The sequence below is a fragment of the Phyllostomus discolor genome, chromosome 6 (assembly GCF_004126475.2).
Source record: "Phyllostomus discolor isolate MPI-MPIP mPhyDis1 chromosome 6, mPhyDis1.pri.v3, whole genome shotgun sequence".
NCBI classification, from domain to species: Eukaryota; Metazoa; Chordata; class Mammalia; order Chiroptera; family Phyllostomidae; genus Phyllostomus; species Phyllostomus discolor.
In genome coordinates, this window is record NC_040908.2 from 166,280,387 (window position 1) to 166,304,823 (window position 24,437).

Genomic DNA, 24,437 nt, shown 5'->3' on the forward strand with positions numbered 1-24,437 from the left:
GAGTCAAGATTCCGGGACCCCCAAGCGAGAGGGCAGCTAAAGACGGACTTTAAGCTCCTTGAAATGGGAGGAAAGGCTTGGCATGTAGCACCCAAGACTGCTCAGTATTTGGAGACCGGTGGCAGGGTTACACCCAGCCATCGCTTGATACTAAGCCTCTGGTTTGGGGATTAGTAAAAAATCCAGTTGTCGTTGTAGGTTCCCTTTTCCTCCTGTCCCAGGGGACATTGTGAGCCGTAGCCCGTGAGGTGGGCGTGTCCTCCATGGTCAAACCTGGAGTGACCAAGGATCGGCCACTAACAGAGAAGCAGTCTGGGCTCTGGCCAGCCCAGTGCCTGTTTCCACAGACTTCTCTGTGGACTGAAGAGAGAATGAAGGCGAACGTTGTTGAGAGGTGTCCTTGTCACGTGGGCTGTAGGAGGCAGAGCAAGCCCGCATGGGGTCACGGGCTGCAGGTGTCTTGTGCCCATTCTTTAGGAGAGGTGTATTAGCACTTCCGCTTTCCTTCCTGACACCAGGTCCATAGTGTGGGGTGCTAGCGGCAGGGGGAAGGTGGCCTCCCCACACCCCTGCTCTCTGGGCTGGACCACAGCCGGACAGCAAGACCACCCCGACAAGTGTGAAGGCGTGGCCTGTCCTCGGCGGGGACTGGGGAGGGAGGCTGGCGGCCCCTGTGCGGGGGAAGGGGCTGCACATCTACCGTCACTGTTAGCGGGGTCGCCCCAGACTCAAGGGGCGTCTCCCCTGCAGGTGGGCTTTGGGCTGGAACACGTGTCCCGGGAGCAGATCCGAGAGGTGGAGGAGGACTTGGACGAACTGTATGATAGTCTGGAGATGTACAACCCCAGCGACAGCGGCCCTGAGATGGAGGAGACGGAGAGCATCCTCAGCACCCCAAAGCCCAAGCTCAAGTGAGGCCCAGCTTCCTCTGGCAGACTGCCTCCCCGCACACCTCTCCTTCCCAGCCCCCATTCCCTCCCTTCCCCCGCCTCCACCCCCTTCACCAGGGAATCTCGGTTCCTCATTCTTGTCGAACCTCTGGCTCTCTGGATAAAGACCATTGTTTTTGCCTCTCACTGGCGAGAGTCCTGATGGGGCTTTCCTGAAGTCCTGCCCTCTAGGTCCCCACTTGCCTAGCCTCTGCTGTGTCCTTCCTCACCTGATGCCCTTGAAACTCAGGTCGTTGATCTCTCTTGGACACCGGCTCCACTCAGCTCTCCAGGAGCAGCTGTCCCGGTCCCCGGTGGCCGCTGACCCTGGCTGTGCTTCTCTCCCACAGGCCCTTCTTTGAGGGGATGTCGCAGTCCAGCTCACAGACGGAGATCGGCAGCCTCAACAGCAAGGGCAGCCTCGGCAAAGACACCACCAGCCCTGTGAGTGAGACCAGTGGCCGTGGGTCAGCGGGGAGGGACCTGGGAAGTGTTGGGGCTTAGCACCCCGGGCCCTCTGCTCTCGGCACATGGGACCTCAGAAGGGCAGACTCCTCTCATTGCAGCCCTGGGGGTCCTCACCTCGGTCCTGGCTGGGGCTCAGTTCTCCAAGGCATTGCTGTGGCCGTGCGGCTGTTTCTTTCGGTCTGATCCCACCGTGGCTTGGAGCCTTCCCTCCCAGAGCACACAGCGCCTCCAGACCTCTCCCCCAGCACCCGTCGCGTGGTGGCTGCGAGTATGGCATCCGGCCAGCGGTAGACAATTCAGCATTCCCGGCTGGGGAAGAACAGGTGTAGAGGGGGAGAGAAGCACGCAGGTCTGTCTGTTCGGGAGGCACTGAACATATGTAGGTTTACTCAGAGGGGGCAGCGCTCACAGATAATTCAGAACTTAGTGGGCAGGCTTCCATGTGGCCGGGCGAGCAAGAGGAGGAAGGAGCCGACTGCTGTGGCACCCCGAGCGCCCAGCGTCCCCCTGAGCCGTGTCCCTGCCTGGGAAGGTTCTCCCAGCAGTGGGCCAGCGGCAGGAGCCCGGGTTGGTGCTGTGACTGCCTCAGGCCCTGGGAAGCTCTTCCTCCTCTCATTCACGACTAAATGCAAGAAGACATCATGGATGATTTTAGAAACCACAGCGTCTTTTCTTAGATCAAGGAAACAATCCTTTAAGTCCTCCTGTTCTTGCCGCTTTAAGAGAGGTAATAAAAATTCATCCTGCAAATAGGTATGAATAGCGGGGAAATAATATGAAGTGTGTAAGGTGCCTCATTCCCTGAGAAGTGTTGTGTCTGTGGCAGGGCTACCCCAGCTCCCAAGTGTCTGCAAACCATCAGGACCCAGTGGGCTGACATACTGCCTGCTGCCACCAGGTGGGGCAGTCTTCCACCTAATCCCTCTTCCTGGTGAAGGCGCAGCAGGCCCAGTCTGGCCCTGGAACGGTAGCACCAGGTGGGTCAGCGATGATGCCGCTCGCAGAGAAACCTCAGGCCTCCCACTTGCAGACCGTGTACTTTTCAGCAACTCTCCAGCCCAGGCTCATGGGATCTGGAGCTGAGGACCCCTCGCTTTATTATTTATATTTAGGACGTGGCTGCTCTGTCTTCTGGGGCGGCCAGATGGCCCTGCCAAATTGTCACTGTGCGTGTGGACAGATCCTTGACCGCTAGAGCCAGGTCCATCCTAAATATGAACATAAGTGATGAGGACCTGGCCCAAGGAGGACCGTTGCAGTGTCCTAGGGATGCAGAGCAAGGCTCTGCTGTAACACGATGCAATTAAATAATTAGCTCAGGTAACGACCCAGAAGCCCCAGCACAGCCCCGGGCTTGGGGTGAATGCTCAGTAAATGCTAGGGGTGGTTGGTATTAAGTCGGCAAAAGAAATCAGTCTGTACAGCAGAGTGGCCTCAGGGCCCCTGTTTGGGCAAAACGCCCACTGGGGGAAGGGAGGGCTGGGTGGAGAGCCCGCACTTTGGAGTCAGATTCCGAGTTCGGATCCCGACCTCAGTGGTCCACTGACCATCCTTGGGGCAGTTGCCACGCCCGAGTTCCCTTGTCCGTGTAGCCGTCTGAAGCACATGCCTTACAAGGCGGCGGGAAGACACAGCTGAGCGGATGCAGATGGGACCTCCCGCACGGGGATCAGTGGGTGGCTGGAGCGATGCACTGCGGCTGATAGATCTAGGTGTCTCTTCGGCAAGTCTTTCAAATTCTGGTCTCCTCAGCCAGATTTCATACTCACTTGGCTGATTCCCTGTGACATTTCTATTTTGAAGAACCCCATATGTCTGGATGTGGGTGTGCAACTTTGGGATTCTTGCGTGTGAGAGGCACCCTGGGGAGGGCCTGCGGAGCGGGGCTGTGCTCTAGCGCGGAGAACTTCCGGGTGTGTCAGGGGGAAAGGACGGAGGCCGGGCCTGCGTGGGTGGGCCCACACGTGTCCACCCAGTGTCTCTGACTTCCTAGCGTCGTTTTTAATTTTTCTTAGTTTTCCTTTCTGCTCCCCGAATCTGAGAGGATTTAGTTTATCGCTAAAACCAGAAGGGATTTCTGCTAGTAGAAACTATTACGGTTGTTGAGTTTTCCCAAGACTTCAGCACACAGAAGCCTCTGAGCTGATAGCAGCAGGCCCTGACAGACCGGGAGATGCAGCCTTTCAGCCAGGACTGCCTGCCGCTAAACGCTGCTGTCTCCGTAGCGCTGGAAATGATGGTGCCAGAGGCCGGCGAGTACCTCATGAAGATGCTCGCTGGAAGTACTGCCCCCCCCCCCCACACACACACACGCAGGAGCCTGCGCATCCTCTGCGATGGCCAGCATCGCCCCACGGGCACAGCGCTCCGCACTGCCGGCGCCTCGCTCCAGGGCCACGCAGTGAGACAGACACGGCCACTGCCCGGGCGGTGTCCCAGGGTCCTGCGGTGAGAACAGCCCTGGTATTTACAGGAGCAGGAATAGAAGTGCGGTGTCCGAGCGTGCTCCAGGCAGGGTTGTCGGGAGCACCTAGAAGAGTCTGTCAGTAACCAGCAGTGCCCTTCAACCCCCCTGCAAGTTACTGGTCTCGCCGGGTGTGGCAGCTCTGCAGCGGAAACAGGCCGTGGCTGTGGCAGGCTAGACGAGAGGGCATGCTGCTTTGAAACCGCCCAGCAGAAGGGGGCCATGCTGAGATCCAAAACCGAGTGAAATCCGCTTCAGACTTAAGTCTGACCAGGACTTCAACACGGTTCTGCTGTCACATTGGTGGTTGTACAGAGGTGGTACAGGCAGATGGCCCGACTTTGCGGTCTGCAGGCGGCCTACTGTGCGTGGCCCCGAGCCAAAGCATGTCAAGGTCTGGGGTCACAGGGTCCAGTTGAAGCCTGTTGGGTTAGGCTCGCAGCTGGCTTCCCAACCAGGGGTGATTTCTACCTCCCAGAGAACATTTGGCAATGACTGCGGACATTTTTAGTTTTCACAGCGGGAGGCGGGGTGGGGATCAGGGGCTGCTCCTGGGGTCTGGCAGGTGGAGGCTGGGGATGCTGCTGGACATCCTGCAGCACCCCGGGCAGGCCAGCCCCAGGGGAGAACCTGGCCCAAACTGTCAGTAGCGTCCAGACAGGGAAGCCCTGGTTTAGAGAATGACATAGAGGCCTACTTCTGTGATCCTTGTTCATTGGTTTGCCAAGTGATTCCTTTAACCTATTAGCCTGGTGTTGCTCAGTGCTCTTTAGCTTACTGATACTTTGAGGAAGGACTTTGAGTGAGGAGGAGGAAGGGGGATACCTTGATCTTTTCTGACTGTCTGGTTCCCTACAAGAACCAAGAGATTCACTGAGACCAATACCTTTTCTCCGGAGCATTTGAGATCTTGCTCCCTGACAGTGTCGTCAGTTGGCTCAAATACACTCTTGTACATTTTTTTTTTGTAAATTTTTTAAAATACGCCTTTTCTCTGCGTCCCATAGCCCTCAGCTGATCATGACTTTGATGTTGGTATATGCACAGCCAGAGCAGTATTAGCAAATATGAAAATCTGACAATGTATCTGTATCTGCAAAGTACATTTTTTATTTTTATGAGAAACACTGATAAGAGTTGGATACAAAGGGAGCATTCATTCACACCCAAATGGCTTGACACTGGGTGTCTTTTGCTTAGTATATTCCGTTTGAGGGTTTTCTAGAGGGTTTTTGTACCAAGCAAAAAGCCTTTGGCTACCATGGATGTCTTTAGTCTCAAAATCAAAGACCTGTAAGATCCCACCTTTATTTTCAGCAATGTCTGGCAAGCAGACGAAGCCCTAAATGTCCCTCCTGGGTGGGGGGCTCCCTGCGTCCTGGGCAGGACTTCACGGACCCCGCAGCAAAGCCCTCCCGACTGGGAATCTCTCTTCCCCAGCGGCACCTTGTGGGAGTGGGAGAGTCCGGGTTCCGTGTCTCGCTGTTACTGGTTTGGTGGTTATAAAAATAACCGGCCTTCCTGGGGCTTAGTTTTCACCCAGTCAATCTCCTTATGAGATGAAAATCCTGAAGACTGTATGAGGTCTTTAGAAGTAAGTGAAAGTATTTTTTAAGTTTCTTGGGTACCTAGAAAACAAGTTAGTGGTGATTATTTGGATTGGTGATGACTAATTATTATAATTTTTACAGATGGAATTGGCTGCTCTAGAGAAAGTCAAATCTGCTTGGATTAAAAATCAAGATGACAGCTTGACTGAGACAGACACGCTGGTATGCACGGTTCGGTCTCCCACCTCGGCTGCTCAGAATAGCTTCTGTGTCTTTAGGAATAAAGGCAAAAGGACCCTTAGGACCCTTTTGCTTAAATTTGTGGGCTTGTGAATGTCCTGTGTCCTCTTTCTCCTGAAATCCTTGCCCATGGAATGGGGACCCTGGGGACCAGGTCAGTCCCCAAATTATCAAACCAGAAATGTTCTCATTCTGCCCTTTAATTCGATCAGATGCCGGTTGGAATAATTTCTCATTCTCTGTCGCCCTCATGTACTTCTGAGGGGGATGGCGACCAGCGTCTTCCCCTAAAAAAACTACCTCTTTCTCCCATGTTGCTCTTACTGTGGCCTGGCAGCCACCACATTAAATCTCCTAGGAACTCCCGGCCTGCTCCCTGCTCTGAGACATGCTGGAGCCGCCCAGGGGAGCGGGCCAGGCCCTAGCGGAACGGAATGGGCTGGCCGGGCTGCACCGTGTCATTGCACAGTGAACTCCACACACACATACCGGGCGGCTGTGTGTGCTGAGCACTGAAGGTGCAGACATGAGAACGTGCCTCGGCCTTGGAGGTGCAGCCCTGCAGCGGGAAAGCCCGCCTGTGCACAGCCCATGTGGAGACCCAGGGAGAGGGACAGAGGGACGCCACCAGCGGGAGGACAGCAGAGCTGGGCCTCACGGGATGTGCTGCAGTTCGCCCAGTGGGACGGGAGGCTGGGCATGGTGGGAGGGAGCAGAGAACTCAACCCAACACCACCTGGGGGTGTGCTGTGCACCAGCCTCACAGTGAGACCTGGAAGTTCAGTGGAGTCCAAGAAAGAGTTCTGTTAAGCTTGTGTTTCTTACAGTAAATAATGCTGCATTAAAGATCCGGTGTATGGCAAAACATTAGGCTTGATTCCAGGTTGATTTAAAGCTTACTCTTCAACTTGCACTCTGTAGTTCAGTGGTGGTCGGAGTAACCCAGCTTTCACTCTTGCCCCCTTTGGTCCAGCCTGCACAGTGGCCGTTTACAAGTGGAATTCAGCCCTGTTACTTCCTGATTACAACTCTCCTTCCCACCTAGAGAAGCTAGGTCCTCAGTTCAGGGCTGTGTGTTGACAAACAGTTTGCAGATGCGGAGGACAGACTGAAGGCTACGGCAGTGTCCACTCTGTCATACAGTGAGAGAGCCCCCACGGGGTGCAGCAGGAGCTTTGGAAAAGGAGAGGGAGTGGCCCACACTCCTCGTGGCGGCGACAGGCCCTGGCCAGGCTCCGCGAGGCTCCTGGTGGCGCCGAGTAAGCAGTAACGCTCGCTGCTCCCCTTCCTCCTCTCAGGAGATCACTGACCAGGACATGTTTGCAGATGGGAGCACCAGTCTGGTTGTGCCGGAGAAAGTCAAAACCCCCATGAAGTCCAGCAAAACAGATCTCCAGGGCTCTGCCTCGCCCAGGTACTGAGGCCGGGAAGCAGCTCTGGAAGCGGGGGTAGAATGAAGGAAGCCAGGCAGATGGGACGAGGCTGCCAGCGTGCTTAGCAGAGCCTCGTGGCCTGGGGAGGAGTGGGCTGGCAGCGGCTCGGGCTCAGAGGGGCTGATGCACCACCTCCTTTGCACGCGTCTGGCAGCAAAGTGGAAGGGGGGCACACTCCCCGGCAGAAGAGGAGCACCCCCCTGAAGGAGCGGCAGCTCTCCAAGCCCCTGAGTGAAAGGACCAACAGCTCCGACAGCGAGCGGTCCCCGGACCTGGGCCACAGCGCACAGGTACCCCCTGGCACCCCTGGACCTCGGTTTCCCTTTTGTCGTCTTCCCGGGCAGCTGGGTGAGAGGAAAGGAGGACCACTCCGAAACGCTCTAAGTGAACGCTGTAAAAGCAGGCCTACATGGAGGAGCCTAGCACGCTTGTTATTTACTACTGGTCTGTCGCTGGCTTCGGCGCTGTTCGCAGGGAGCTAGGTCACGGAGTAAGAAATGCTAGCGTTGTCCCAGCCTGCCGTCAGCCCCAGGTGGCAGTTCCACACCTTCTGGTTCGTTCCGCCTGCCTCGGCCACTGGAGTGGGGATTGCGCGTTGACTCGGGTTCTAGAGGACGGCAGCCGTCAGGGTCTCGCTGGGCACCGCAGCCTGAGCTCGGACACCGTAGTGCCGCAAGACCTTAGGGAGCGGGCTGCGGCAGAAGCGCAGAGGGAACTGGACCCTGGGGACCAGGTTTGCCTTTTCGAGGCCAGGGGCTCCGGGGCTTGGGGAAGGACCTCATCGGAGCCGACACCTCGCACAGCTCCTGCCTTCTGGAGTTCATGGCAAGCCTGTTGGTTCACCTGACAAATGCCATTGAGAGCAAAGTTTGTGGCAGCCTGGCTTCCTGGGTTGGACGCTGTTATCCAGCTGGAAATGAACCCAAGACTAGAATAGCCCAGCGCCTGGGGTGACGGGCTGTCCCTCCTGCTGATCTTCTGTCCTGGGAGGCCCCTCCGTTCCTGCGGCCCCAGGCCCCGCCCAGCACTCCGCGCCACTCGCATTAGTCCTCTCCCCAGTGCCCTCATTCCCGCCACCCCACCCCACCCCCGGGAGCCCCTGCCCAGCGTCCTCTCCCCCCTCCTCTCCTGGTCCTTCCACGACACCTGTCCCGTCTGCCCCTCAGTGCTCCTCGTGGGGCGCCTCTCGCGCCTCCAGCTCTGCCCGCCCGTCCCATCCCGTCAGGAGGGCTGCGGGGCTTTGTGCCCACAGACGCGTGTGCTCTCCGGGGACTGGTTCTTCGTCCTCCTCCCGTCCGCTGTGGTCAGACCAGCGGGACCCCAGTCTGCTCCGCAGCTCCCTGGTCTCTCCGAATGCCCCTGCCCCGGGAATCCTCTGCCCACTAGCCACCCAGCACCACCCTCACGCTCCCTGGGAACTGCCTCGCAGACACTTCTGCCTGTCCCCGCAGATCCCAAGGAAGGTGGTCTACGACCAGCTGAACCAGATCCTGGTGTCAGACGCAGCCCTCCCGGAGAATGTCATCCTTGTGAACACCACGGACTGGCAGGGCCAGGTGAAGCGCCAGGCTGCAGGGCCGGGGGGAAGGGGTCTGCAGAGCAGGTGACACCAGGGGTGTGATGCGAGAGGCAGGGCGTGGAGGAGTAAGGAAAGGGTCCCCGTGTCTCAGCTTCCCTCTACCCTGAACGAACTCTGGACTCTAGTCCCACTTCTGTCATTTTCCATCCTATGGGGCCTTAAGTCACCCACTTCCGGTGCCTCAGTTTCCTCATCTGTGAAAACAGCAACAGTATCACCTGTTCTGCCTCCTTGCAGGGCGGTGGTGTGTGTCAGAGAGCATCACGGGAGGAAGGTCCCTTAGGAGTGCCAAGCACTGTGACACCCGCTGGTTGCCCGTGGGTTCCATGAAGGCAACAGTTCAGAAGGGACAGAGCAACCCCCACCCACCGCCGCTGTCCACCCAGTTAGATCCCGATGCCCGAATCCCTCTTCCCCGCTGGTCTGAAGGGCAAAGGACAGGACCCTGCTGCTTGGTCTGGGCCCTGCCTGCCCTCTTGGCCCCTGTGGGGGAGCTGCGTCCCTGCCCCACGGCCTTACCAGTGTCCCTGCCCCTCTCCGCCCCACCCCCAGTACGTGGCAGAGCTGCTCCAGGACCAGCGGAAGCCTGTCGTGTGCACCTGCTCCACCGTGGAGGTCCAGGCCGTGCTGTCCGCCCTGCTCACCCGTATCCAGCGCTAGTAAGGACTCGACTCCTCTCCTGCCCTTTGGGGCGCCTCTCCCCTCCCCCCGACCTCCAGGCAGTGGCAGGATCCCCTGGGCCCATCAGACCAATAGTCCACATCAGTGCATGGCCGGCAGTGGTGCGTCATGGTGCTCAGATGTCCCTGCTGGTCCCAGAGGGTCAGTGTGTGGAAAATGTCATTTGCCTGCCCTCCCTGCCTGCCCAGCTGGACTCCTGCTGTGCCTCAACCTGCCTCATCCTCTTCTTAAACCCAGGATGGAGAAGGCCAAGAAGAGAGGACCCGGGCTTTGCAAAGATCCTTTCCTCCATCCCTCTATCTGCCCCATGCCGCATGGTGTCCAGAGCCGAGGTTTCCCCTCCCAGGACCCCCTGCGGGACCCAGAGTCCCTGCCGGGGGGAGACTCTGGGCGTCCTGGCATCTGGGTCCATGCCCACCTGACCCCGGCCGGGGGCGTCGCTGACCTGTCTCCCTGTTAGCTTCAGCCAGCTCCGTTTTCCTTCTAGACAGTGGCCTGTCCTCTCTGATCCCGATGCCTCCCTAATTTCAAAAGCTCTGGCTCGCTGCTTTTCTCGGTATTATTTTGTTTGTCGGTTGGTTCCTCCCCTGTGGGTTACTGAGACCAAGTCAGGTCTGAGCAGGCTGCTCTGAGCAGGCTGCTGGCAAACCTCCGGAAGGCGGTCGTGACCATCCCCTTGCTCCCCAGCTGCAACTGCAACTCCTCCATGCCGCGGCCGGTGAAGGTGGCGGCCCTGGGCGGCCAGACGTACCTGAGCTCCATCCTCCGGTTCTTTGTCAAGTCGCTGGCCAGCAAGACCTCCGACTGGCTCGGCTACATGCGCTTTCTCATCATTCCCCTCGGTAAAGACGCCAGGCCCCCCTCCTGTGTCGGGGTAGCAGGGTAGTGGGTGGGGTCCGCAGAAGGAGCAGTCAGGGGCCACAGGCCAGGCCGTCATCCCATCCCCTAACCAGCTCAGCCTCTGTGGTTTCCACCCGCCAGGTTCTCACCCTGTGGCCAAATACTTGGGCTCGGTCGACAGCAGATACAGCAGCGCCTTCCTCGATCCCGCCTGGAGAGACCTGTTCAGTCGCTCGGAGCCCCCAGTGACCGGTAATGTCCCCTTGTAAGGCACCGGGGCAGGATGCGCCTGGTTCAGGGAGAGCCGGCCGTGGCTGCAGGAGGCCCGCGCACACGCCTCTCCCTCCCCTGCGGCTCTGGCGCTCCCCGCTGCTTCGTACGCTCGTCTTCTCGGCCTTATTAAGTGGGGGCGCATTAAGTGTAGCCCTTCCATCCCACCCTGCACGCTTCTAGCCTCTGCCGATGGCTCTGCTCCTGTGCATCTAGAAATAAGGAAGGCCGTGGGGAGCAGTGCTCGGGGGGCAGGGCGCGCCTAGTTGTACAGGTCAGACACGAGCAGAGGAGGGCTGCTCGGCACCTCCTGGTGCACAGATAACACCACACCAGCCACGTCATCCTGGAACGCAGGGTGAAGCGGCAGGGGGTGGCGCGAGCCGGAGCTCTGTGAGGCCGAGGTGGCGGGTGCTTCCTCAGACCCTGCAGCAAGTGACCAGCACAGACTGGTGGGGTGGAGGGGTTCCTCCGGGCTACGAAGTCGGTGTGAGCACAGACGGCAGCCTGGGGGAGAGCAGGGCCATGAAGGACAGTAAGCAGGAGGGGTGGACGGGAGAGGACAGGGCCTCTGCCCCTGGTGCCCTAGAGTCGGAACCAGCAGGTCTGTAGAACCCCCACCTCCACTCGTGGGTCTCGAGAAGGGGGCTCCCTGGGCGGGCTGTTGGGTTTGCCTGCTGAAATCAGTGGGAGTTACCTGCTGGCCTCTCTGCAGAGCAACTGGACGTGGTGGGGCGGGTGATGCAGTACGTCAACGGGGCGGGCGTGACACACCAGCTTCCTGTGGCTGAAGCCATGCTGACCTGCAGACATAAGTTGTAAGTTCCACGTCCAGAGATTTCCTAGAAATAGGCGGGGTGGGCTGGATCAGTCTCCAATCTTTGCTTTTCCACATCTTCCTTCCTGCCCGTTTCCCTGCGCAGGAACCCTGGAAAATGGGAGAGACAGTGCTTTTACTGTCTCCCGCCCAGCCCGCCCTCCCTTGCCCTGGGCCTCCTCACCCATCCGGGTGCCCTCAGTCCAGAGCAGCCCACCGCAGGGACTGAGACTCCAGAGTGGGAGCAGGGGGCCTGGTGTGCAGAACCGGGTCTCGTGCCTCCATTCTGTGGCTCCTCGTGCCTGAACCTGACGGAGAGAGGCCGGGGGGCGTCTGGCCCGCTCAGAGCCACCGCAGAGCACGAGCAGCCCTCCACACGGCCGCCCCGCTAACGGCGCGGCTCTCCTGTCTCTCCCCACAGCCCCGATGAAGACTCGTATCAGAAGTTTATCCCCTTCATTGGCGTGAGTACAGACTGCCCTCTCCTCTGGGCCCCACCCGTTCTCCCGGCCTCCCCGGCCCCCCCCACATGCACACACAGGAGACTCTCACCTAGACAGTGGTTCTCATCGGAGGCGATTCTGCCCCGGGCCATCTGGCGATGTCTGGAGGCATCTTGGGTTGTCACAGCTGGGAGTGTAGGTGCTGCTGGGATCTTGTGGGTGGAGGCCAGGATGCTTCTAAACGCCCTGCCGTGTGCAGGCCAGCCCCCGCCACAGAGGGCGAGCCGCCCCCAAGTGTCGTGGTGCCGAGGCAGACAGCCGCCGGGCTCGAGCACGCGCTGGCTGCTCCTTTCGGTGTCTCCTTTCTGGAATCACGGACCACCCTCGATTGTCCGCCAGTGCCTCCTGTCAAGTACACCGGGCCCTGCACCTGGTGCCGTGGCCTGGGGAGCATGTCCAGCGCATGGCTCCTGCAGGCCCAGGGAGGGGAAGCTGCCTCCGAAAGAACAATAGATTGTGTTCGGAAGAGAAGTCCGAGAAATAGGTGGTTTCCATCTTCAGGGACAGGAAGGCCCCTGAGAATAAGGGTCTCTGTCCCCCGTTTCGACAAGGGCGAGCCCCTCCAGAGTGGGTTTGGAAGGGACCACCTCGTGGGTGTCTTCCGTGCCAGGGAGTGTTGATCTTGGGTTCATCTGGTGGTTGTTTGGCCACACGACACAGACCTACCAAGGGCGGGGGGGGAGGGGGGCCCTCGGGGACAGCCGACCCGACCTCCTGCTGGGGCCAGGCACTGCCGGGGAAGCGTGACTGAGACCCAGATTTCCGCTCCACGCAGGGGATGGTCAAGCTTCCCTTCCGAGTCAGGTCACGCCCTTTCGTGTGGTCTCCTCACCGACACCTCCCAGCCTCTGGGGCGAAGGGGCCGGTGAGGGCCCCGCTGCCCCGGCCCCGGCCCTCTGCTCCTCTCGGGTGCCAGGTGTCCTGAGCGGAGTTGGGAGGTGCCTGAGCCTGGGGAGCTGCACTTGCCCCTCCCGTGCTGCACAGAGCCTCCCGTCTGGCTGGCCCAGTCCGTCCTCGTCAGCCACTGGGGCTGCTCCCGTAGCTGCGTCGGGGGCCCCGGACCGTAGCCCGTAGCCTGGGTGGCGGCCAGCTCACATCTTCATGGAGCTGTGGATCGCTGCCCACTCTGAGCTGCCGAGGGAGGGGTATAAAAAATGTAAATTCAAACCACTGAAGGAGGTGGCAGCCTCCTTCCGCATCAGGGGAGCAAGAGGAGTCGTATCCAGGAAGCTCAGCGTCACTGTGCTACTGTCTGGGACCTGAGAGGGTGTAGGAAATTTGGGGCCCATTTCAGTGAATGGCAGCATCGTGTTCTGAGCATCCAACCGTAAGGGGTCCATCTGCACATGACCTTCACTGTACGCCAGTCCCCCGGGTCCACCTTCTGTGGCCTCCCAGCCCTGCTGAGCTCCTGCCAGGGGCCAGAGCCAAAGCCCACCAGGTCACAGGACTTTGATCGCTCGGCATTACAGCTCTGGCATTTAGTCTGTCTCTCGCTGTGCCCTTTGCTGACCACTGGAGGGCGCCCTCTGTCCTTCCCAGAATTTTCTGTGCAACACCTAAAATTATCTGGGAAGCAGGAATCAACCCCACTGACTACCTTAGAAGGGGTGAGGCGGGGACCCGTCCTCACTGGTATTCCCCCGGATCGCAGGGAGTCTGGGAAGGAGGAAGGAGGAAGCAGCATGGCTGCTGCTTGGCTTGGTGCCAGGGCAGGTGTGCGGAGAGCTCCTCCCCACCCCGCTCCGGTCCGTCCCCCCCCCCCCCCCCCCCCCCCCCCCCCCCCCCCGCTTCCTGAGGGTGGCTCTTCACTTCTCTCTCCGCTGTGAGGGATGGCCTCCCGCCTGCGTGATCTGTGATCTGAGAGGAGAGGAGACCAGGTGCCCTGGTGGTCCCTGTCCCTGGTGAAGAGCCGCAAGGTCTCCTGTGCCCTGCCCTAACTTCTGGGACTGGGTGTTCCCGTATCTCTCTCATATCTGGGCTACTCCGGGTCCGCAGAGATTTTTAAAGCCCGAGATCACAGTGTGTGGTGACGGTGTTGTTCCCAACCACCTGCTTCCAGTTGGACCGGAGCGCGTGCCGCTTCGGGGCGAGGGCCTAACGCTCTGTCTCCTTCCCTCCCAGGTGGTGAAGGTGGGTCTGGTCGAAGACTCTCCTTCCACGGCAGGTGAGGGCGGGACCCCTTTGCTTCTGTGGAGCGCGGGTGGGTCCTTCCTGGCCTCCTCTGGTCCAGCGGGCCTGAAGGTGAAGACTTCGGGTGGCCTCGGTGGAGTCAGGGTTCGAGCAGGAGCTCTGGGGACACCCTCACTCCCCAGCGAAGCGTTGACGGGGGGGGGTAGGGGGGTACTGAGGCCCACAGGGGGGCAGGCTGCCACTGAGCCAGAGGGGCACCTCAGCTCCTCGCCACCAGCAGGTCAGGGGTGGCTTCCTCCAGCCAACTGTGTCTGTCACCTGATAGGTGATGGGGACGACTCGCCTGTGGTCAGCCTCACTGTGCCCTCCACGTCACCGCCCTCCAGCTCAGGTCTGAGTCGAGATGCCACGGCCACCCCTCCTTCCTCCCCGTCCATGAGCAGTGCCCTGGCTGTCGTGGGGTAAGGCTCTCTCACGCGTACCTGTCCTTCCCGCCGCCCCCTCCGACAGGGTCCAGGTCCCCCCTGCTGCCTGCGGCTCCGTGGCACAGTGAGAGCACACAGAGCTCAGCGGGTAGAACGGCAGCGAAAGCGCTGAGGCTAGAGCACAGGGACTTGGTCAGCGGCGGGCAAGTCACTGCACGGCTCTGTCTGCCTATCTCAGCGTCTCGGGGTTGAATGAGAGGCCCCCGTAGCCTGTAAGGTGCCCTGCATGCATCTTGTCTCGGGACTGCCCAGCGCCGCAGACGGAATGGGGGTCAGACACACCCAGCCCGAGCTGCAGCTCTGGGACTAGTCAGTGACACTCGTTGAAGCACAGTGAGGGACTTCGTTCGAGGCGGGGCTCCCCTGACAGGTGCGGGGAGGGCTGCGCGGGACTTTGCAGGGGGGGACAGACAGGGCCAACGTGAGCAAGTGAGGGTTTAGAGCCATGAAGCTGCGTGGGGTCAGGGGGTGGAAGGTTACCGAGAGGCTGGCTCAGGGTCAGAGGTTCTGGCCAAACTGACGTGGTCACGGGATTCTTTTTTTCTTTGTTTTTTAATAGATTTATGTGGTAGCATGTATCACTGCTTCATTACATTTCTTTTAATTGTTTTTATTTTTAGAGAGAGCAAGGGAGGGAAAAAGAGGAGGGAAACATCAATGTGTGAGAGAAACACCAATTGGTTGCCTCTTGCGCGCCACCAACTGGGGTTTTAGCCCACGACCCAGGCATGTGCCCTGACCAGGCATTGAACCAGCAACCTTTTGGTCCACAGGCCGGCGCTCAGTCGGTCTGCTGAGGCACACCAGCCAGGGCATCAACGGGATTCTCCGTGGAGACAGGCTGGGGCATCAGGCATCTCCTGGGGGTGCAGGGAGGCAGAGCAGCTGACCAGGGATCCAGAGTGCTCAGACATGAAGACGGGGGTTCTTGCTGGCTGACTGAGCACGGTTTTTGCTAAAACTGGGTTTTATAAGGAGGTGTACACACAGATGGGCCTAGAGAAGATTCAGGAGCCCGACTGAAGTGGGTCAAGCCAAAAACCTTTGTCCCTCGGACAAGTTACAGAGCTTCATCTTTGGCTCTGAGTGTAGTGGTGACGCAGCCCGGTCAGTGAGGCGTGGATAAGAGCTTGTGTGTCGGCACCTGGCCCCGGGAGGTGCTTCTGTCTTCCCCTCTCCTAGTCCGTCCGTCCGTCCGTCCGCACGGGGGCTGGAGGGCTGGGCCCCGGCAGGGTCAAAGCAGCTGTGTCGGTTGCAAGAGGTGCTGCAGAAAGTAGGGGGTGGGGGACTTCTTTTTTACCCCCTTTTTAAAAGATGTTATTTACTTACTTTTTTAGAGAGGGGGGAAGGGAGGCAGAAAAAGGAGAGAAGCGTCAGTGTGTGACACATACATTGACCGCCCCCAAGTGGGGACCTGGCCACGACTGAGGCATGTGCCCTGACCAGGAATCAAACCAGCGACCCTCCGGTTTTCGGTCCGGTGCTCAGTCCACTGAGCCACACCAGCCAGCGAGGGAATTTCTTTAGGATCCAACAAGCCCAAAGGCTAGAGCCCCCAGCCAGGGAGGCCTCTCTGTCCCGCTGAGCCTGGGGGCAGAGGGGCAGGCATTTGCTGGGGGTGCGGGGGGCAGAGGGGGCGGCCTGAGTCAGGAGCAGGAAAGAGCTCCTGCTGCTCCTCCCCTGGGTCCCTTTCTTCCCCCTTCCCTCCGCCTTCGCCTCTCTCTCGTCCCGCTGACGGTGGTCCTCGCGGCGGCCGCAGTGGAGAGCGTGGGCCCTGGCCGGCGGCCTTTCCAGAACCACCGGTGACAGTGTGGGTCTCTGAAGAATGTGAAGTGCCCTTGGAGGAAATCCCACGTGTGGCCCCCGTGACCCCGGGTCCGGGCTCCTGGGGAGGCCTGGGGACCGGCGCTCACCTCGACCTCCTTCCCGGCCAGTTCGAGCTCATGTTTCACAGAGCCGCTGGAATGAGGCAGAAAGAGAAATGTCAGATGATTTTTGTAGCCTGTGTTCCTATTGTGTCTGACGCCTCCTTTCAAGAAGAATATCAGCTCTTTTTCTCCCGGGAGCTAAAATTACCCGTGAGCTCGAGGTGCCATAACTAAGAGGAGGACGCAGGGCAGCACCCACCGGCCCCCCCGCCCCGGGGCTGCTCCGGCCGCAGCGCTGCTGCCACCTCACCTCCGAGCCGGTCCGCCTGCCCTGTGTGTGCATGCGCACGCGCGACCCCTGTGCCTTGGGGGGCGGGGTCTCTCACACGGTGATCCCGGCTGTTACCCTCTCCTGGCTTTGTCCCCAGATCAGCCTGACCCTCCATCCCACGTGAGCCACTTTTGTGAGACGTAGGGGACCGGCAGCCACTCAGCCGGCCACCTCCTCTCACCCCTCCCACGGCCTGCTGGTCCCCAAGTCTGCCCCCCACCGGGCCATGTAGTTTGGAGCTGCGGGCAGAGCCTATTCCCCGTTGCTGTTCCTTCCCCAGGAGCCCCAACAGTCCATATGGGGACGTGATTGGCCTCCAGGTGGACTACTGGCTGGGCCACCCCGGGGAGCGGAGGCGGGAAGGTGACAAGAGAGACGCCAGCTCCAAGAACACCCTCAAGAGCGTCTTCCGCTCAGTGCAGGTGTCCCGCCTGCCACACGGCGGGGAGGCCCAGCTCTCCAGCACCATGGCCATGACCGTGGTCACCAAAGAGAAGAACAAGAAGGGTAGGTGACATCTGAGGCCAGGGACCGCCAGGGCTACCACACTCACTGTCTCGGAGTCTGGGACGGAATCCGCTTCCGGGAGACCTTGGAGGAGGGAGCAGCAGCGCCAGTATCATGTGGTCCAGCCTGGGGTCGCCCAGGGGTCCCGCCTGCCCTCATGGGACGGCGCCATCCCTCCGTAACGGAGGGCTGATCCCCAGGGAGTCATCGGTCCCTGTCTGCTGCGCGTGGGCTCCGCGAGGACCGAGGCAATGAGGGCCGCCATGAGGAAGTGAGCCTTTCTGGCCGCTGCCCTCAGGGATGGACGGTGTGACAGAGGAGGACACCTCCATGCCACAGCCCCACGGTCCCCCTGGCCCTGCGGAGGAGTGCCTTCACACCCAACCCCAGGGGCCACTCACGCCTCCACGAGCTTAAGGCATAGCTGTTTCTTTCAAGTTAAGGGGAATACAGCCCCTCCGAGACCAGAGGAGTGGCTTTAAGGCACCAGAGGTCAAGTTGCGGTGGTCCTGGGTCCTGTGCTTTGGGAGACTGGGACAGGGACCCCCACAACCCGCCAGGGCGGGGGCAGCACTTGCTGCGGGTTGTGTGCCACAGACCAGACCGGGCACTTGCAGCAGCGGAAGGCGGGGTGACCCCAGGGCACTGACAGCACCCCTCCCCCAGCTGCCAGGAAGGAAGCTTCCTCTCTGCTGGACCCCACCCCCTTCTCCAGGGCTCCCAAAGCACCTGGGCCGCTTCCCGTTCATACTTCCGTTCCTCGGAGGTCCCTGAGTGGGCGGGGGGGGTGGGGGGGCGTGCCAAAACCTGCACCTGCGTCCCCAAGACTGGCCTGGGGTGGGCCATCAGCCCAGCGGTGCCCTCCTGGTCTTGCCTCATCGGAGCGGGCGCAGGGCCAGGGCCGCATCCCAGGCAGAGCTGCTGCAAACACTGCCGGCAGCCCCCCTCCTGGCGGCGGCAGGCACAGCCCTACAGGGCCTGCGCGTGCCCCCCAGGCCACCTAGAGCTCGGAGCTGGAAGGGACCTCCCTGCCCCAGGTCCTCATCACACAGGAAGGTCCGGGAGGCCTCGGGGTGGGGAGGGGGGCCTGTGCTGAGACTGCTCGGGGACTCCCAAGATCCTGGGAGCAGGGGACGGAGGACTGGCTTTCTGCAAACCACCCCTGCTTCCCACGGGAAGGAGGCCGTGGGGTGGGGGAGGAGAGGCTTGGCTGCTTCTCCTGGGGCCGTGGCAGACGGGCTCCTGCTTGCCTCCCAGTCCCCACCATCTTCCTGAGCAAGAAACCGCGAGAGAAAGAGGTGGATTCTAAGAGCCAGGTCATCGAAGGCATCAGCCGCCTCATTTGCTCTGCCAAGCAGCAGCAGACCATGCTGAGAGGTGAGCACAGCTCGGGGAGGGGCGACAAGGGACTGGGGGGCAGAGGGGCGATACTTCCCCGGGGACCCTGGGAAGACGGCCTTAGCAGTCCTGGTCACGCCCCCCTGTCCGTGTCACCCCCAGTGTCCATCGACGGGGTCGAGTGGAGCGACATCAAGTTCTTCCAGCTGGCGGCCCAGTGGCCCACCCATGTCAAGCACTTTCCAGTGGGACTGTTCAGTGGCAGCAAGACCACCTGAGGGCACCGTCTCCTGGCCACTCTCCCTCCTGGCACTGCCACAGCCTCACCGCCTGCGGGCAGGGGGAGGCCAGCAGGCCCGGGCTCGGCTCCCCTTCCCTGGTTCTGGGCCTGCATCTCCCTTGCCCGGTCCTGAAGGACACTGCCACTGGGGACACTGCCCTCCCCACTGCTCAGTCCTGTCCCTGGGCAGACACCGCCCCCCACCCTGTCCCCCCTGCTCTGGGCCCGAGGCATGTTGATTTTGCCTTGGGGCGCCAGTCCCTGGAATGGAACCCTCCAGGCCTTCCTTCTCGTTACTCCCAGCCTTTTCCCGCGTGCACAGGTTCCCTCCGCAGAAACAGGGAACTGGCGTCCCGGCCCACAGCGGGCAGCCCAGCCCTCCCCGCCCCGCCCACTTCTGCAGCCCAGCTGGTGGGAGCTGCTCTGCCTGAGCCCAGGGGCCCTCCGCTCCTGCACCCCCGACAGCGTTTCTGTGGCAGTGCCATGTGTTTCTGTGACGGGGAGGCCTTCCTGGTCCCCCCCACATACCCCCTCGCCGTGCCCGGGCCCCTGTAGATGCGGCCTGTGTCCTCAGCGTTTCTCTGGTTCCTCGCACGGCCAGTCTCCTGGCAGTCCCGTGTGACGCGCCCGGGCACCGGCCCCTGTCCTGTGGCTCCCCTTGTTGATTCGCCCTCTGCCCCCGCCCCTCCCCCAGCACGGCCCAGTCTCCTCCTGGAACTGTGGACTCGGGAGAGATGGGAGGTGGGCCCCACCGTGTGCTGTCTGTGGCGCCCCAGCGCCGTCACCCCTGTGCCCAGCATGTCTGTCTGTCTCCCTTTCCCTGCCGTGCTCGTCGCCACCTCCCGCCCAGCCCCCTGGTCTGGGTGGAGGCCCCCTTCTCCCAGCCCGGGCCCCCCCGCAGCGGGCTCCGTTCCTTCCCTCTCCCCTCGGATCGGGGCCTGAGCCTCCGCCCGGCCTCGACCATCAGCCTTCTCGGGAGAGACTGAGCACACTGGGTCGGGGTCCCAGCCGCAGCCCCCCATTCCCCACCAGCACCTCCAGGACTGTACCGTTGCCCTCCGACCCCTTCCAGAAGTTTGCACAGGACTTTGTTTTGAAAGGTGTCTGTCTCGTTCTCCGTACCTCCCCCGGACTGCCCAGCCCTGACCCGCGGCTCAGCCTGGCGTTCCCGAGCATCCCCGGCCTGCGCCGCGCTCCCGGCCCGAGGGGGTGCGGAGTTGGGGGGGCCGGGAGGATGCTGGGTTTTTCATTCAATAAACCGGTGGTTTCTTACCCGCTGCAAGCCGTGGACTTCTGCGCCCCTCCCTGTCGTCCGGGGTCTGTGCAGCCCCCACCCCCTGCACCAGGCAGCCAGCTCCACTCGAAGTCAGCCAGGACTGGCTTTGGGAAACGGCAGGTCCCGTTTTGATGGCAGAAACGGGCGTGAAGGTGTCTTGCTGCCAGGAGCGGGCAAGCAGAGGTCAGAAACGGACAGCGCCACTGCCGGTCTACCTCCCACTTTTTCCGGGGACTCTCCTTCCCCAGCCCCGGCTCCCAAGGCAGGGACATGTCAGGGACTCGTCTGACTGAGGATTCGAACTCAGCTCCTCTCCCCTACTAGGCTGACATCGTGCCGTGGTTTCTGGGAGTTGGTAAAGGCCGAGGCCAAAGGGCTCTCTGCCTCTGCAGGGGACAGGGGTGGGTCTGGGGTCTGTCACTGAGCTGTCCCTGACACCCTTAACCTTAGAGCTGGCGAACAGCCCCTGCACCGTGGTGTGGGGCTCTCTGTGTTCCCCGGGGACAGGCCTGTGGCCGAGCTGCCACCTGTGAGGAAGCAGTGTCCTCACCCGCAGGACAGCCGCAGGGGTGGACAGCCAGGTGGGGCAGGCTGTCATTGGCTCCCCGAGCCCTGTGGCCAGATGACCTAACCGAGGGTGGCCCTGGGGCCCCGGGTGTGGCCCTATGCAAACTCTCAGCCTGGAAGATGGGAGTGGCCTAGAGTGTGCCCTGCACATCAGCCACCACACGAGGCATGCGGTCTGGTCAGCGAGAGGAAGCCCCTCAGACACAGACCAGAGAGGACACGCGTGGTCCCCAGGGCCGAGCAGCGGAGGTCGCCAGCAGGGCAGGCGCTGTGGGAGTGCAGGGCGGGCGGGAGTGGAGCAAGCAGACCAGGCTCCCAGCTCCTCGCCTGCTCAGGTTCCGGCTCAGAGCTCAGGACTGAGACACGGGAGATGGGAGCAAGGGGGAGGCAGGAGCTCCAGCCGCCTGCCCAGGCCGGGGCCTCACTGCTGCGCCCGACCCCACTCCCGTGTCGGCCATTCCCGTGCTACGGCTCTTTCATGGACACACAGTGAGAGCTCCCGCGTGGAGAACACCCTCCCTGGTCCCCGGCCCCCTCGCTGCCCCACCCACCGTGTCTGCTCCGAGAGCAAAGTTCTTCAGGAGAGCCGTTGGCTGTCCCTGTCTGCGTCGTCCTCCCGCTCCTCCAGGCTGTTCTCCTCGCCCGCCCTTCCGAAGTCCCCGTACCGAGGTCACGGATGACCCAGGTGGCCAAACCCAAGGTCCATCTTCTTATTCTCCCATCAGTGGCGCTAGGCGTGCATTATCCCTGCCAGAGTCACCTTCTGTGTGGCCTGCGGCCAGCACTGCCCTCCTCCCACGCGACAGGCTGCTCTCTGTGGGCCTCCCTTTCTGCCCCTCCTCATCAGGCAGCCGGGGAACACTGGACACCTCGGGGCCCCACCCTGCTCTCCCCCATCCCCCCTCACCCAGCCCCAAGGGGTGAGCACCCCCCGGCACAGCCTTCTCCCTCCTCCTTCAGCTGCCGAGGCCAGAAACCTGGGATCACCGGGGCCCCTCATTCTCAGGCCCGGCGCCCAGTCCGCCAGCACGTCCTCTGGACTGTCCCCTGGGACAGATCCAGCATCCAGCAGCTCCTGCTGCCGCCGCTGCTCCCTCCTGTCTGCACACTGCTACGGGCGCCTCCTCACCTCGGCCTCCACCCGCCCTTCCTGTGGCCTGTTCGTACAAGGGGGCCAGAGAGAGCCTTTTACAGTGTTAATCAGATTGTGCTACGTTATTGATCCAAGTGGCCCCACGGCTCGTGGAGCCGTCCATCACAACCTGTCAGGCCCACCTGGTCTGCCCTCCCTGGGGGGCTGCGTGATCATCTCTCGCTCACTCGCCCCTCGAGCTGGCCTCCAGCACATTCCCCAGACACACCCTGAACAGTCTGCCTCAGGGCCTTTGCACGAGCCATCCCCGCCCCACCCCACCCCCCCGCCCGCCCATTCTGCTCTGCCCCCAGGACTGTGTGGCTTGCTCCTTCATTCAAGTCCTGGCTGAAAGCTCATCTCAGAGAAACCTTCCCTGCTCACCCTGTCCAAGCCAGCACCTTCCCTTTCTCTCACCCTCCTTTTTTGTCTTAGTGCTTCTCACTCCTTGGCATTCATTACTCTTCCTTTGTCTCTCCCCACGAGACGTCAACTCCAACAAAGCGGGATCGTTTCCCCTGCCCTATCCTTGGCCCCCAGGATGCCCTCTGCCTCGTGACAGGCACATGGTGCATGTCGGGAACAGGGAATGAAGGGCCCTGTCCTGTCGCAACAGGGTCCCGCATCCGGACTTGCTGCTCAGACCCTCGGAGGACTCGGCCCGAGGACACCCGAGTTTTCTCGGGGGCCCTGGAGGAAGAACACAGACTCTCACTCTGAGCAGAGAGGCGGGAGAGGGTTGGACAGAGAGGTTTCCAGGCCCCCAGAAAGGGGGCAGCGCCGATGGGAGGTTCGCAAGGAGGCGCCCGCCCACCAGCCGCCGGGGGTGAGGGCCCACTGACCGGCGCAGAGCTGTCCCCGAGCCGCCAGGGACACTCCCAAAGGCCGAGAGGTGGCATTTCGGCACAGAGTATGGGAGAGCCCGTATGTTACCTGCACACCAACTCCGGACTCGCTTTACTTTTAATCTAAATAAACTTTTTACTTTGCAGTGGCAAAGACAGGACAAAGTTGCTGCCTGCACCTGACCCATCTCCCCTGTCACTAACGTGTTACATTAGTGCAACGTTCACCGTGGCCGACGCGCCAGCCCTGAGGCACCACGTCCCCTGAAGCCCGAGTTTCCCTCCGGTGCCGCAGCCTTTCCCGGACGCCTCTCCTGCGGGCCGGAATCTCGCCCGGGGTGCACGCCGCGTTGAGCCCCCCGGGGCTCTGACAGCCCCTCAGACTTTGCCTGTTTAAAAGACTTTATTTTTATTTTTAGAGAGGGAAGGAAGGGAGAGAGAGAGAGAGAGAGAGAGAGAGAGAAACATCAATGTGCGGTTGCTGGGGGCCATGGCCTGCAACCCAGGAATGTACCCTGACTGGGAATCGAACCTGCGACACTTTAGTTCACAGTCCGAGCTCAATCCACTGAGCTATGCCAGCCAGGGCAGTCTTCGCCCATTTTTGATGACCGTGGCAGTTTTGAGGAGCCCTGGCTGGGTTTTCCGTAGAGTGCCCTTCCATCCGGGTCTGCTGGTGCGTCCTGTCAAGGTCACGCGTGGCCATGGCACCTCGAGGACTCGCACCTGGACCACCAGGCGGAGGGAGTGTGGACGAGGCCAGGGGCAGCCCCGTCCGCCCCGCCCCGGGGGCAGCGGGCACCGAGCTCGGCCACACCCAGGAGAGGGCAGCCGCCCTCTGTGTCCACTGCTTGGAGTCCCTTCGCCGGCCACTGCGCTGCACAGGGACCCGCGGCGGGAACAGCCCTCCCACTGTCGCCTGCGGCCAGGCTGCTGCCGAGTGCTTCCTGTGGTTTATGTATTTACGTGTTTTGTTTACTGTTGTTCAAGTACCGTCGTCCCCACGTTCCCGCCCCCACTTTCCCCCGCCCCACCCAGTGTCTCGGCGTCCTCAGTGGGGCCTTGGGAAATCCGTCTGGCTGAGGCCTGCTTTTCACCCAGGAGGGCGTCAAAGGTCGGCGCTCCCCTCCCAACTCCAGGCTCCCCTTTCTACCGTGAACTTGCCCCGGATACTCGAAGACGTCTCAGACCTCACGTGGTCGGGAGCTGTCCTCCGGTCTTCCCAGTTCTAACAAGTGGCACCCGCATCCCTACTATCACTCGGGCCAGAAACCGACGAGTCACCCCGTGTCATCACAGCGACCCCTGGCCACTCTGCTGCCAGGACACTGTTTTTGAGCACGAGCCAGAGCACCCCCTGCCGCCCCCCCCAGCCCCGCCAAGGTTTCTGATGCCCTTTGAACGCAGCCACCAACCACGTGCTCCCTCGGGCCTGCCAATAACTTCCCTTCCCGCTGCCTCCTGCCCCCCGCCCCCCTCCCCCCTCCCCGGGGAACCACAGCTGGCCTTTCAGTAATCAGATCCCTCTTCCCCGCACACGGGCCTTCCCATGCCCTTTGGTCCCTCAGGAGTGTCCTCACCGCCCCACACTTAACCCCTTCACCTGCTCATCACTTCCTCAGAAAGGCTTTCCTGACCGCTGGCCCAAAGCCTGTTACCGGCCATCGGCGCCTGTGCCCCGCGTCAGAGCGAGAGTCCCAGGAGGGCAGGGGCAGGGGCTGACGTGCTCAGGGTCTCGGCTCCCGTTCCCCCCCCCGCCCCCCGCCCCACTCGGGTGCCTGGCAAACACTCGCGAGGCCAGCTAAGTGGATGAGTCCAGGCTCAGTTGCCTGTCCGAGGCTGAGAAGGATCCAGGTGACTCACCCAGGTCATAGGACTCCAGGCCACCTCTCAAGGGCCTG

General features: G+C 61.3%; 1 protein-coding gene across 2 annotated transcripts in view; it reads left to right on the forward strand.

Annotated features, from left to right (window-relative positions):
* The window catches only part of PACS1 (phosphofurin acidic cluster sorting protein 1), a 105,806-nt gene extending 85,808 nt beyond the window's left edge, over window positions 1-19,998 (forward strand). For both annotated transcript variants that reach the window (XM_028516463.2, XM_036029721.1), the window contains exons 9-24: window positions 751-911; window positions 1,280-1,373; window positions 5,553-5,633; window positions 6,950-7,065; window positions 7,239-7,374; window positions 8,536-8,640; window positions 9,216-9,322; window positions 10,032-10,186; window positions 10,326-10,436; window positions 11,170-11,272; window positions 11,693-11,735; window positions 13,899-13,941; window positions 14,233-14,368; window positions 16,872-17,098; window positions 18,356-18,475; window positions 18,599-19,998. In XM_028516463.2, coding sequence (XP_028372264.1) covers window positions 751-911; window positions 1,280-1,373; window positions 5,553-5,633; window positions 6,950-7,065; window positions 7,239-7,374; window positions 8,536-8,640; window positions 9,216-9,322; window positions 10,032-10,186; window positions 10,326-10,436; window positions 11,170-11,272; window positions 11,693-11,735; window positions 13,899-13,941; window positions 14,233-14,368; window positions 16,872-17,098; window positions 18,356-18,475; window positions 18,599-18,714 — 1,854 coding nt within the window. In that variant the 3' untranslated portion in view covers window positions 18,715-19,998. The remainder of the gene's footprint in view (window positions 1-750; window positions 912-1,279; window positions 1,374-5,552; window positions 5,634-6,949; window positions 7,066-7,238; window positions 7,375-8,535; window positions 8,641-9,215; window positions 9,323-10,031; window positions 10,187-10,325; window positions 10,437-11,169; window positions 11,273-11,692; window positions 11,736-13,898; window positions 13,942-14,232; window positions 14,369-16,871; window positions 17,099-18,355; window positions 18,476-18,598) is intronic.
* The last annotated feature ends 4,439 nt before the right edge of the window (window positions 19,999-24,437 follow it).